The sequence below is a fragment of the Morone saxatilis genome, unplaced genomic scaffold (assembly GCF_004916995.1).
Source record: "Morone saxatilis isolate NCDOM2014 unplaced genomic scaffold, NCSU_SB_2.0 Contig19, whole genome shotgun sequence".
In the NCBI taxonomy this organism is placed as follows: Eukaryota; Metazoa; Chordata; class Actinopteri; family Moronidae; genus Morone; species Morone saxatilis.
Window position 1 is genome coordinate 10,288,003 of NW_023339751.1, and position 13,682 is coordinate 10,301,684.

A 13,682-nucleotide genomic window follows, 5' to 3' on the forward strand; every position below is an offset into this window, starting at 1 on the left:
CATTAGCGTGCGGTCATCTGAGGGTTGGAGGTGGTAATGACCTGGCGGATTACAGCAGCCATCAGTCATCTAGCCATTAAGCCATGTTGGCTTGTCACCCTGGATAGTACTCAGAGTACAGTGAGGAAAAGAACAGTATATACAACGCAGTGTAGAAACGCACAAACATTAATTTACATGTGGCCAAATATGAAAGCATATACATATACCTGTTAATCTGCACACACACAATTAAAACACAAATCTTTTTCTGTCCTCTGTGTGGTGCAACTCTTGTTACCCCCCTCCCTCTGTACACTTGTTGGCCCTGCCAGCCAGACGCACATAGAAACTTGACACCGGTCTTTTCCAGACTTACAGAGCCTCACATCTTTGCCAGCTGTACAAGGCTCAACCAGAAATACAAACCACCTACCACCCCACACAATACTGAAATATCCCTCAACATTTCTCCTGCTATTTCTGGTTTTAGTTGTCTGAAAACAAAGAAGTATGCAGGACTTCAGCTAACTTTTATTCTCATTACTGATTAATATGCCTGTTATTTTCTTATTCTTTTTGTCTCACCAATAGTTCAAAACCCAAATATATTTTGTATTCTATCATAGAAGACAAAAAAAAACAGCAAATCATCACCCTTGAGAAGCTTTAATGAGCAAATATTTGCTTTTTACTTTTTTGCTTTAGATAGGAACCAAGTGATTAATGAATTATTAAAATAGTTGCCAACTAATTTTCTAATCGACTAATCTAATCACTCTGCTCTAACAGTATGATAAAAAAGTTCCACTAAAGATCTTTTTTTTTCCCAATGATGAAATATGTTCATGGTCATAAATTTTCTCTTTCCTTCCTCCAACACCCCTAAGGTCTCTCCATGGCAACGAAATCTCAGAGCTTCCTGATGGCATCTTCAACGATGTGGCCTCACTTTCCCACTTGTAAGTAGTGACACACACACAACTGTATACCCCAATGGCAGGCTATGTGATACCGGCTGTACACACCACTGAGTTTGTGAAGTCTACACACATACACATACACACTTTCAGGCACAGAGGGGGTCTGGTCAGACAGCCGGAGAGTGGCTCACAGTGGCCTGTCTGTAGTCCTCTTTGGTGGGCTCCACATGAGCCAAGCCCTCCCTTAATCAGCCGCAGTCCTGTGGTTAAAGCAACACACAGACCCCTCTACTGCCTCATCTCCCTGTCACATCTTCGAAACACACACACGTTCACAAGCACACACGCAGATTCTCCACGGTCTGCTGACTTTAGTGTTTGTTTTGGTTTGTTGATATATGTCTGTAATTTTGTGTGTGACCATCGGGTGTGTGTTGTGTAGCCGTTGTGTGGTTGTGGACATATGTAAAACTATCCAGAAGTATCTTTGCAGTGTGCCCTCTGCCATTCCAGCCTCGATATTCATCCCTTGACAGCCGCTGATCAATAGACCTATCAGTGTCAGAGTTGGAGAGGAAGAAGGGAGGATAGAGAGAGCTAAACAAAGACATCATTTAGAGAGCAGTACAGGAGTCAAGGCTGCATATAAACGAGGTGATAGAAGGGAAGGGGGGGCACGCATTGATCCACAGTCACAGTCAAGTGGCTTTCATGTTAGCAGATGTCAGGTGTCAGCTATTGGCCCGGCCTGAAAGATGAGCCTGTGTTCCACCGTAATGGAACAGCATCGATTCAGGAGTGTTTGTGCATCCAGCGGGAGGACAGAGCGGCATTGATTCACGACCACCACGACAGAAGTGGTTTTAAGAGTACCTTCTGTTCACACCTTTGCCTATAATTGAGAAGCCCTCCTCAAGATGATGTATGGCACAAAGTGGCATTGAGCATTGAACTTCAGATCTGTTTTACTCTCAGAGAGGGAGGGTTTTAGTTGTATAGTACACAAAGTTGAGTTTTGCATGTTTTATGTAAGGGTGTAGAGACACCTGCTGGTGGTATAGTGTACTACAGTGTCAGAGCCTGTGTTTGTGTGAGATTGAAAGTGTAACAGCCACCTTAACTCATCAAATCACTGATGTGTTTATCCTATCAGGGCAATTGGTGCCAACCCATTGTACTGTGACTGTCGCCTGCGCTGGCTATCAGACTGGGTGAAGACCGGCTACAAAGAGCCTGGCATCGCCCGCTGTGCTGGCCCACAGGGCATGGAGGGCAAACTGCTGCTCACCACACCTGCAAAGAAGTTTGAATGTACAGGTGAGTTGGACACAGAAATATAGTAAGTATTAAGAAGCGCCATTATCTAAATGCAAGTCATTCATATTGGTCTGGCATTGCCCTAGGAGATGTGGACGCAGCAGTGCTGGCCAAGTGTAACCCCTGTCTGTCCAGTCCCTGTCTGAACCAAGGCATCTGTCACAGCGACCTGATGGAGATCTACAGGTGCAGCTGTCCTCCAGGATTCAAGGTCAGAGCCTATTTGTGAATATCCACTTAAAGCTAATCTTGAAGTATGCATAATTTATAGCAAAATATTAACATGGTCTCTGTTCTCTGTCTCAGGGCAAGAACTGTGAGACAGCTCTAAATGCCTGCGTGAGTAACCCATGTGCCAACGGAGGAACCTGCCAAGTGAATGAGGAGGATGGAGAATACAGGTGAGGAAGACAAGCTTTAAAATCAGTGCCACAAAGGAATTAAATATTTTATAAGGAACTTGGCATGATGACGTAATGACTGTGTATGATTTTACAGTTGCACATGTCCACTGGGCTTTGAGGGCCCCACTTGCCAAACCAACATTGATGACTGTGAAGACAACGACTGTGAGAATGGAGCAACCTGCATTGATGGAGTCAACAACTACACTTGTTTTTGTCCCCCCTACTACACAGGTTAGTGCATACAGCACAGACTTAAGTAGCAACTTCATTAGAATCATCTTATACAAATAAGCAAAACTGTGTTAATTGTTGCAACCACAACTTCCTGGAGGGACTGAATAAAGTAATGCAAATAGTGCCTGAAGCGATTATTTATCTTGGTTACATAGAAATGTAATTGTTCATGCTGTAATTACTGTATGACATTCTTGTTTTGCTGTTGTTGTTGTTGTTGTTGTGGTTCTTGCTGTTAATATGTTTTTTAAAATACTTTTTTTCTGTGTAGGGGAGATGTGCGAAGAAATTGAAGATGTGTGTGCCCCAGGACGGAGCCCCTGCCAACATCAGTCTACCTGCCTCATCACCTCCACTGGACCCAAGTAAGTGTTTACTGCCAGCAACATCAGTACAATCAATACGTATCGAAACATGTAAAATAAAATGTTACATGCAGACTAGGAGGTAGCTTTGTTGTAGCTCAGCTCGATTACAGTATTGTGTGTATTGCAGGTGTGTGTGCTCTCCTGGTTATATTGGTGACGACTGCAGTTTAGACTACAATGACTGTGAGGAGCATCGCTGTCAGAATGGAGCTCAGTGTATGGATGAGCTGAATGGATACTCCTGTGTCTGTCCTGAAGGATACAGGTGAGATAAGCACAAATTTAACATGTACAGGATTTATATTGGCTCATTAGTTTACTTTGATTTACTAATATTATCCTTCCCAAAGTAATCATTCACTCTCTTTCTCTCTATAGTGGTCAACTGTGTGAGGTTCCCCCATCTCCACTCTCCCTGTGTGAGCTGGCAGACTGTCAGAACAACGCCCCATGTGTGGAGCGAGGAGGACGTGCCCTCTGCCAGTGTCCTCCAGAGTTCGGGGGGCCACGCTGTGAGAAGCTGGTCAGCGTCAACTTTGTTGACAGAGATTCCTACCTGCTGCTCTCTGACCTCAAGAATTGGCCTCAAGCTAACATCACCCTGCAGGTATTCAGAATGTGTTAATGTGTGAACATTTATATGATTAGTCTTTCTGAGACCTGAATAATTCAAACACCCAATGCAAACTTTTTTCCCCCTGTAGGTGTCAACAGCTGAGGATAATGGCATCCTTTTGTACAATGGAGACAATGATCATATCGCAGTGGAGCTCTACCAAGGTCATGTCAAGGTCAGCTACGACCCCGGCAGCCAGCCAGGACACGCCATCTACAGGTAAGGTGCCATGTACCTTTTGAAAGGCTTAGGTTTACGGTTATGGTTGGCTGAATTCTGATGAAAAGGCATTTGTGTTTTGATATCTTACGTCCAATCTCCGTTTTCCTTTGTCAGTACTGAGACTATCAACGATGGCCAGTTCCACACGGTGGAACTAGTGACCTTTGACCAGATGGTGAACCTGTCCATTGATGGGGGTCTCCCTACCACAATGGACAGCTTTGGGGCGGTGCGGCCCCTCAACGGGGAGGCTCCGCTATACGTGGGGGGTAGGGGCCCTCTCCAGAACACACCTCCCTCCTCTGCAGGCACTCTTAACTACTACACTACTGTCAATCACCACCCCTCCCCCCTCGCTTTGTCACCACCGCAACCAACCCCTCCCCTCAACCATGCAACCCTTCAACCCCGTCCTACCTCCACCCAAACCCAAACCCAAACCTTACCCAAACCCACCCACACCATCCCCTCCTTCAGTCATGACTGTGTTTGCTAGGGGCCACACATTAATTAGACCTCCCAATATGAAATATGCACACATTTGTGAAGAACAAATAACCCATTTCAACTTGACAGATCAAAATCAATTCTCAAAAATGACAGATCAAAACCTATAGTGAACATACAATACACCACTTTATAATCCAATAGATCTATTGTCATTACAGCACATTTTTTACAGTGTGTAAAGTACACCCTTTAGTGATTACTATAAGAACTACCAGACACAGTCTTTACTTTTGGTAAAATTTGGATTTGCATGGATTTGCTTGCACAAAATGCAGCTGTATTTATTTGTAATGTGTGATGAGTTAGCCACTCTTGACATTGACACAATTTGACAGTCAAAATTCAAAGAATTTATCTGATTAAAGACCATTAAAAAAGGCTTTCTAACATTTGTTGCCATGCAGCACCAGTTTTGGGGTTGTCGTGGCAGTTTGCTCAGGAGTGGCTCAGAATTTGTACAGTTCGTTTCAGTGCTGTTCTGTGTTGTGCTGTACTGTCCTTCATTCATACAACACTACAGGAAGCAGATTCCCATACCTCTTTGCCTTTTGTTGTCCTCTGTTTCAAAGATGATGTGTCTACTAGTGCAAATGCAAAATATCAAAGTCAGTTTGAAAAACAGCTGCATATATTAATTTGACAAATTGTATATTCACTTTTAAGACACACATGTTTGAAAATGCCTTCCTCCATTACACTCATACCAGCCCTGTGTTAGTTATCTGTTTGTGACCAAGTAAGCAAGTCTTCACACCTATAAACATAATCTCTTTATTCTCTTTCCTCCTCCAGGTATGCCAGTGGATGTACACTCAGGTGCTTTCCGTCTCTGGCAGATCCAGAACGGCTCCAGTTTCCATGGTTGTATCCAGAACCTGTACATCAACAACGAGCTCCAGGACTTCACCAAGACCCAGATGAAGCCCGGTGTGGTACCGGGCTGCGAGCCCTGCAAGAAGATCTACTGTGTACATGGCATCTGCCAGCCTGATGGGGTCCAGGGACCAGTGTGCCATTGCCAGCCAGGGTGGAGCGGGCCGCATTGTGACCAGCCTGCTACCAGCCCCTGCCAGGGCAGCAAGTATGTTAGCAAAAGGGACAGAATTTATACTGTACAGCAAATATCTTATTGCCCCTTGTCTTAAGTAAAAGTACCAATAAAACAACACTATGTAAAGATACTCTAAAACAAGTAAGAGTCCTGCAAAGATCAAGATCAGAAAAGTTTATGGTACCTGTAACTGATATTAGAAAACCGATGCAACAGTGTGTAAGGCTGGCTATACCTTAGTCCAGTCTGGTTCCCAACATAAGGTTCGGGCCCCCTCAAAGTGGTCCCAAGATTAATGAGATGATTAATGAGATGATTAATGGGATAGGAAAAACGAAAAAAAAAAAAGATTTTTCTCTGCCAATTTCTTTTTTTTCTTCCTATTTTCTATATTTTCATTTGGGAAATGTCTCTTTGGTGGCAGCTAACAACTCATAGACATCCAAAACATGACATGGGGCCCCAAATACATACTGCTATTTTGTGAGGGTCACAGGGCAAAAAGGTTTGGGAACCACTGGTGTAATATGTTGTTTTAAAAGCTCATTTTTATAAAAAGGAACCAGTAACTATTAATGTAGTGGAGTACACATACTGTACTGCTCTTGAAACATCAACTTAATTGATTTATATACTGAGCAGGAAATCTGATGCCAGTGATTGTCTCTTACTAGGTGCGTCCATGGAAAGTGCATCCCACTGGACAGTCAGTCCTACCGCTGCGAGTGTGTAGAGGGTTACCGAGGTGCCCTGTGTAACCAACAGGGAGAGCTATTCAACCCGTGCCGTCGCCTGTCCTGCAAACACGGTCGCTGCCAGATCTCAGACACAGGAGACGCCTACTGTCACTGTGAAAGTGGCTACACTGGGGAACTTTGTGATGCAGGTTGGTTTTGCTCTATGTTGACAAAAAAAACTTTGTTGATATGATTCAGTGATCACACTAATATCTGTGCTCCTGCTTTCCAGAGTCTGAGTGTCGAGGGGAGCCTGTGCGAGACTTCTACCAGGTACAGCGAGGCTACGCCATCTGCCAGACAACACGCATGGTCTCTTGGGTGGAGTGCACTGGAGCTTGCGACACGGGGGCCTGCTGCGCCAGCCAGCGAATGAAACGCCGGAAATACACCTTTGAATGCAGCGATGGAACCTCCTTCAGCGAGGAAGTGGAAAAGACCATCAAGTGCGGCTGTGTGGGCTGCATGTAGCACCATTCACTCACATTTCCTGCTGCTGCCGCCAAGCAGAAGATAGAAAGAAAGGAAGGAAAGAAGGAAGAGAGAGGACTGGAGGAAGGCGAGGGAGGGAAAGAAAGAAAGAAAGAGAGAGAGTATAAAGAGTATATATAAAACCTCTATCTATATATTATGGACAACAATGTTTGTAAAATAGGACATTTCTTGCCCTTCCAAGGGTGTGTGACCTACAGTAACACAGAGAAACCAACATCATGAGCAACAATGTAGAAGTGACAACAACGGCAACAAAAACCATTGTATCTGCAACATTGTTCCAAGGGGTCGAGAGATTTCAAAGGTGTTGCATTCAGAGTGAGGCATCCCTCCAACCCAAATTACCCAGTGTGAATTCCCCATCCATCTGCGAGGCCTCTGACAGCCTAGCCACCATCTACCATCTTTACTTCGTGGAGGCAGTGAGGACAGTGGGGTCCAGCCTGGCTAAGAATGGCAGAAGCGAGGCAGAGAAAGACAAAAAGAGAGAAACAGAGAGATAAGAAGTGAGCTGGACCGTTTGACTTGGCAAAGCTATCTTGAGTTGAGCTTGGCTGGGTTACCTGGACTGGGCTGGATATGGTTTGGGTTGAGTTAATGTTGGTGTTGGTTTGGTGTAGCAATTTCTCTGCCAGGATACAGTCATCCATCCACACATGCACATGTAGAAGTGAACAAAGAAAAGGTAGGGTTAGAGTGGCACATAATCCAGTGCGGATGTCGTGGCTTTGAGGCCAGGTGGTCTGATGTCACAGTTGTTTGCTGTGAGGTACCGTAACATAGAAACTTCATAAAAATAGAGACTGCACTGATTAGCAGCACTGAAAAACGACAGTCATACACCTCTCCGAAGTTCATGATCACACATGCATGACATACATACATTTACACACAGTCTTGTGAGAGCTTGTGTGGTGAACTAACTATTCTGTTCGTACAGCAAACCGATCTGACACTGGCAGTGCCCAGTGGTTATCAGTCCCCCAGCATACATTGCCTCAGGGTTAGGATGATTTGCATAATCCCACCCCCTTTGAGCAGGAGGCTGTTAAGCCCTGCTCCTCTTGATGCCTGCAGTATTAAACTTGTGCAAACTATTGCATGTGTGGAGAAGAGTTTGCCAACAAATATGTAGAGCTTCTTAATATCATTATAAATGTTATTACAAAACAAAAAGGTTGCAGAATCATCTTCTGATTTTTGTTTTGTTCTGTCTAATTTCTCATATTGTTTTTATTTTTGTTATATTTTGTTATATTTTGTCTCATGGTGTAACCTAACTCCTTTAGCCGCCCCCAACCCTCCCCTACAACCCTTTATATAGAAATGCCTAACAGATTCTAATATATATATATTTGTATTTCATTTTGGTATAGTATTTTTCTATGTTAAAGAGTAAGTCTGTTTCTGGAAGCTTTGGGACTGGTGGAAAGGCATTCAGTTGGTTCCCTAGGTGTTTTTATTTGTTGATCTCACTTGCACCAACAAGGTAATTAATTACGTTAATTGGCCAAAAATACAGCAGCTGGTTGGCCTTGTTGTATAGGAGGCAGTATTGGTCTAGAAATGTTTAATATTGTATATGTTGTCTTCCATGTGAATATTACATCTAATTCATGAGAGTCTGTGGTTGTTTTTATTTATTTTATCTAAAGGCGTTTTCCTGTAGAAAGTGAAAGGCATAAATGTTGCTGACTTTCAAATATTTTCAAAAATTTCAAAAAGATGAAAAAAGGTAAAATAATAAATAAAAATAGCATAAAAATCTGTAAGGTATTTGTAACATCACTTAATAGCGAGTTACGGCAGTGTTTTCCTCCTCTCTGGCTCAGACATTCCTCATTTGCTGCAGGGGCTGGAGAGGTCAGAGCTGGGATTAAGAGATGTCCCCCTCAAATTTACCTTGTAATTACCATACCACACTTAAAGGCTTCTGATTATTTTCATGTTCATTTTGTTTAAGTGCTGGGTTGTATTTCTATCATTTTTTGATTTGAGAGATGTTTGCCATAGAAAGAAGGTGTTTTTAGTTCAACAGAGTTAAAGTAGTCAAGCTCAACTGATCATAAGCTGCTGTCAAGCCAGAAGAAATAGGATGAAGTTGTTTCTGTGGACAATGATCATGTTAAGATATATCATCCTTGATCTGTTTGAATAGGCAACTGTGTGAAGCATTAAATGCCTACTACTGACAGATAATAAATGAGAAAGGTCTGGACATTTTAATATCTGTCAGTTCTGACTGGCGATCGACACACAAAAAAAAGAAGAAATGGTGCCAATTACAGTGAACACAAGAGTCATACCTGAATGTATAAATGTGTATAGATAAATATGACCTATGCTTATTCATGAAGTGGTAACTTTTAGCTGTTATTTAGTTTCCAATGTAAGATATAGAAATCACATACTGTTCAATAAGTGACAGTCCATCAGGATGGCTTAAGGCATTGTTCTCCCTGCAGATTGGGACTGTGTTTATCCATTTTGCTGATCTAAATGTTAAAAGTCTCTTTATAGTGTGAAAGGCTGCAGACCCAAATCTCAGCTTGGTACAATGCACACAGAGCTCCTATTCATATTGCTACCCATGTTGACTTTGTTTTACATGCTGTTGTTGTGATCCCAGTGGTGTACAATAACATTAAAAGAAGATCTCATAAAGGATACTGATGAACAGTCACTGTAATTGTTAGGCTGTGTGCCTCATAAAGGTGCATCTTTAGTCGAATGTGGCTTTCTTTTCATGTCTCCTTTCCTTCCTCTGCACTGATCTGTACTGGACTGGTGCATTCAGCTTCCTGGTAGACATCTTAGTGGTGCTTGTGCTATATTGAGATGTAATTCAGTTATCTGGTCACATGACCGGAAACAGATTTTCCATCCTATGAACTATATACATACATATGTTATTGTAAACGACACAATGTCTCTGTTGTATTGAATTGGTGCAAAAACTTAAGAAATATCCCTGGTTGGGTTCTGTCTGTTTTACTTTTTTTTTGTTACAGGATTGATGGTGGGATTAAACTGAAAAACTCCCAATAATGCTGAATGTATGTAGTGCCACCGACAAAATGTTTACCAAACCTCCACTCTTTTTCATTAATTAAACTTAAATGTGTGTGCTTTTAAGAATGTGTTGTCTTTTTTCATTTACTTCACATCTTCTTTGTTATTTGACAAAATTTAAAAGCCTAAAACCTTTAAGCCACACAGATGAGAAGTCCTTAAAGTTCTCAGAGAAAATGTACTAATCTACAATTCTGTGCTAACTGGGAAAACTTCATCGTGTGATATGATCAAAAGCTCCAGAACAGCTACTAAAAGGACTTCATGTGAGATGATTTTTTTGTTTTGTGTTTGGAGTTTATCAGAGACAAGCATCCTGCCAAAACTGAAGAATTGGCCATCAACTGAGAATTTATGGCCCACCACTCCTGAGTCCTGACTGATTTTTATCAACACAGAAGGAATTCAGTGCAGTAAAGGAAATTAGTAGCGCTGTTTTCTTGGCCTTGACTGTGTGAAAGCACATCAAGCCCAAAGGGTTGGATGCTAATTCAGGGAGAACCATGGTCATTCTGCCATGAGGCAAACAGACTTCACCCAGCCAAAACTGAGTCCAAGTCTAGTTCACAACATTGGCGTGTTGAGTAATTGCTCATCTGTTGTCACTTCATCCATGAGTATGATTGGAGTAGGAAAAATATTCCCTGTGGTCCATTTTCAGAGGTTTCATATTGCCTTGACAGCTACTTGTTGACACACCCAGCAGAATATAATTTAAAGGTGTCTCTCGCACCACATGTCAAGGCTGAGTCTTTACTGCAGCTTCCCCGGGTTCGAGTTCGGCACCCAGTGATACTTGTCTGTAGCCAGGAGCTAAATAAATAAAATAACTTAGTAAGTAACTAATTAAGTAATATCTGGGTGTGCAGATGTCTCAATTTTGTCTAGCTAAATAGAGGCTTGCTGAACAGAGAAGCCTTGTAGAATATACTGGTAATCAGAGTGAAAAACAATTCTTCACCATAGGAGTACACTGTAAAAAGACTATTTGGATTGCGAGAGGAAGGCGACAAATGGTCACCGAACAGGGAGGACCTCAAGTAAAAATCAGTTCTTATTCTAACAACCCACTGACTACGAACAACAATCTGTCTCAGTAGGGCTCTTACCACCATGTATCTGTCTGTGAAATAGAAACTTCCGTGGTGTCCAGGATGGTAACACTGACAGATTGCTCTCATGGGTTGGACCCATTCAGAGTGCAAATTCAGTCCATCATCTTCACTAGATAAGAAAAAGTAAACAGTAAAGGGGTATGTGCCTGTGCTGTTTTTTTTCTCATCTTCGCCATCTCTCCAGCTTCAGTTGGAGAGAGAACATTGCATTTCACCATTAAGGTGAATGAAACAATCAATTTCCTCATGCCATGTTTTGGTGAGAAGTTGGTGTTCGTTCACCTTCCGTTTTCTACAAGGACTGAGGTGACAGAGGCCAACTGTTAACCAATCTGTCCCACAGCGGGAGCTTCCTGTGGTGCTCGGGACTCTTGCCCGTGAGCCGTATGGTAAGTCATGGCAGGTCCCTGTCATGTGAAATGCCTTCATTGGCTACACCAATGTATTTCATAAAGCTGTCACACTTGCCATGAGGCCTCAGTTCACTAGAAGTACAAGTGCTTCAACTGCTCAATTCTCATGAACAGCAGTAAATATTATTAAGTAGTTAAACGTGTAAGCCCCTGTCCCAATTTGTACAATTCATTGGGTGGAGACTATAAGACAGACCTCTTGGAAAAGATTAGGAAGACAGAAGACAAAATGTACCTAGTCTGTTTCAAGCATATGAAACCCTTTGGTTTCCACCTTGCCACTTGAACTTCTTTTTGTACTTTGTCCAAAATAAATGTAGTTCAACTTGTCTGGTTAAATAACATTAAAACACTGACACAAATGAGCCAAGAAGCAAAACATAAAATTCGAACATCTTTATATCAACTCCAGCAAAAATACAAAGTTCTTAACATAAAGATGTATCATTCTTGGGATTACCACAAATAAAGCAGTTATTTCTTTCTAATATACAAAATCAAAATCTTTAAATAGCAACTGTAAAGAATAAACATGTTCAAGTCTGATATTTGGTGGGCTGTTTTAGATTTGTGAAATTCATTAGCCTACACAGAGTTCTTAAATAACAATAAAAACATGACAGACATGTTTTGCATTTAAAGATGATTTATCCTCTAAAGAGAAATGACCATAAAAAAAAATAATAACACTGTGCTAAAAAATGTATTTTTGTTTTGACAACACACTAATGTAAGTTACTACTGTGGAAGTAACAAAACTTCACATTATGAGAACATCTGCCAGACAGTCAATGACAATAAAAAATAACATAATAAAACTGCAACATACTTGGATACACAACTCTGACTAGACTACCCCCAGAACGTTGTATCCAACTTGTGAATAATCAGGAAAGGTATTTCTCACCCTGTAATGAGCCATTAATGCTTAAAGAGGCCATAAACTTCATTCATATTAACCAACCAAATATACATTCTTTTCAGGCCTTTGTCGTTGGGGGATACTGGCTCGTGTATCACTTTGTCAACAATATTTCCATCAGTCCTCTCAGTCAGTACAGCTTTTTGACGGGCACTGAATGGGATTAGCATATCCAAAAATCAAGGGCATAAATATAGTTCTGTGTTTCAGTTCTTGGAAGGCAGCAGCGCTAATGTTAGAGTTTCAGAAACTGTCTCCACATTAACAAGACTTAACACATGCAGAAGCAGGTAAAATACTCAAAGTGAAGTCACTATAATGAGCAGAGAACAATGGATGCAATGGTCAGAAGTGACTGCAGGGGTACACAGTGATGAAAACTGACCTAAAACAACATAAAACTTACAAACTTTTGTCACATACAGAGCACGCTTGTCTGTTTTAACAGTACAGACACGTATTTGTTTTAACGCCTAATACAACTATAATAAGAACAATTTAAGTTAATGGTCTGGGTAAATGGGCATATGAAAATACACCTGTCAGGTAAGTAAGTAAATCAGAACATCTGAATGCCTCAGTCAACATAAGAAGTTACAGATGAAGCACGATGCACATACTGTATGGAACGGAAACTATTTGCGCACACACTTTGTGAAGCAAATGAGCGTTGACTGCCTCTCCAGCAACTGAAAGCTGTTATAACTAAAGGACAGGAATTTTCACATTTTACTCATTCTATTACTTTACACTTCATAAATAAGGCACCTGGTCACAACAGTCACATATTCACAATGTTGCGATTGGAAGACAGGCTGGAGATACAAGCTGCCTACTTACTGTAAGTAAAAGATTTATTCAACAGCTAATCTCCCTTCTCATAGCAAGCTCTCAGAACAGTAAAGTTAAATGCATGCTATCATCTAAAACAATAACTATATACAAAATGGCAAAAAAAAAGAAAGGAAACGTGAATGGATTTAATGTCACCTTGATAACTGAATCAAAGCTTGATGTTTGTATCCTATTAAAATGAGGTTTGATAGGCTATTGTTATCTCCAGCCGTGTCGTAGAGTGCTGAAACATAAAGCCAAACAGCAACTACATCTGCTAGACATCATGTAGGACTCGTGTGTAGTCCCTGAACAAAGAGCAAATGCTCAGCAAATAATCCATCACATTTGCATGTTCACACGGAAGCTTTACAAAAGCATAAATGACTTTCAAAATCTGTTCCTTCTTCACATACTTGCCTACTGAAAAAGGTATCTTCTGAAGAGTTTGGTGAAAGTAGAAAATA

The 13,682-nt window shown here is 41.5% G+C and overlaps 1 protein-coding gene across 1 annotated transcript in view; it reads left to right on the plus strand.

Moving 5' to 3' along the window:
- slit1a (slit homolog 1a (Drosophila)) overlaps positions 1 to 8,370 on the plus strand; it is a 33,752-nt gene extending 25,382 nt beyond the window's left edge. The window contains exons 19-31 of the mRNA XM_035664188.1: positions 870 to 941; positions 2,056 to 2,219; positions 2,306 to 2,430; positions 2,526 to 2,620; positions 2,718 to 2,857; positions 3,132 to 3,225; positions 3,356 to 3,493; positions 3,607 to 3,835; positions 3,933 to 4,063; positions 4,181 to 4,335; positions 5,369 to 5,657; positions 6,302 to 6,513; positions 6,597 to 8,370. Of these exons, the coding sequence (XP_035520081.1) occupies positions 870 to 941; positions 2,056 to 2,219; positions 2,306 to 2,430; positions 2,526 to 2,620; positions 2,718 to 2,857; positions 3,132 to 3,225; positions 3,356 to 3,493; positions 3,607 to 3,835; positions 3,933 to 4,063; positions 4,181 to 4,335; positions 5,369 to 5,657; positions 6,302 to 6,513; positions 6,597 to 6,835 (2,083 nt within the window). The 3' untranslated portion in view covers positions 6,836 to 8,370. The remainder of the gene's footprint in view (positions 1 to 869; positions 942 to 2,055; positions 2,220 to 2,305; positions 2,431 to 2,525; positions 2,621 to 2,717; positions 2,858 to 3,131; positions 3,226 to 3,355; positions 3,494 to 3,606; positions 3,836 to 3,932; positions 4,064 to 4,180; positions 4,336 to 5,368; positions 5,658 to 6,301; positions 6,514 to 6,596) is intronic.
- The last annotated feature ends 5,312 nt before the right edge of the window (positions 8,371 to 13,682 follow it).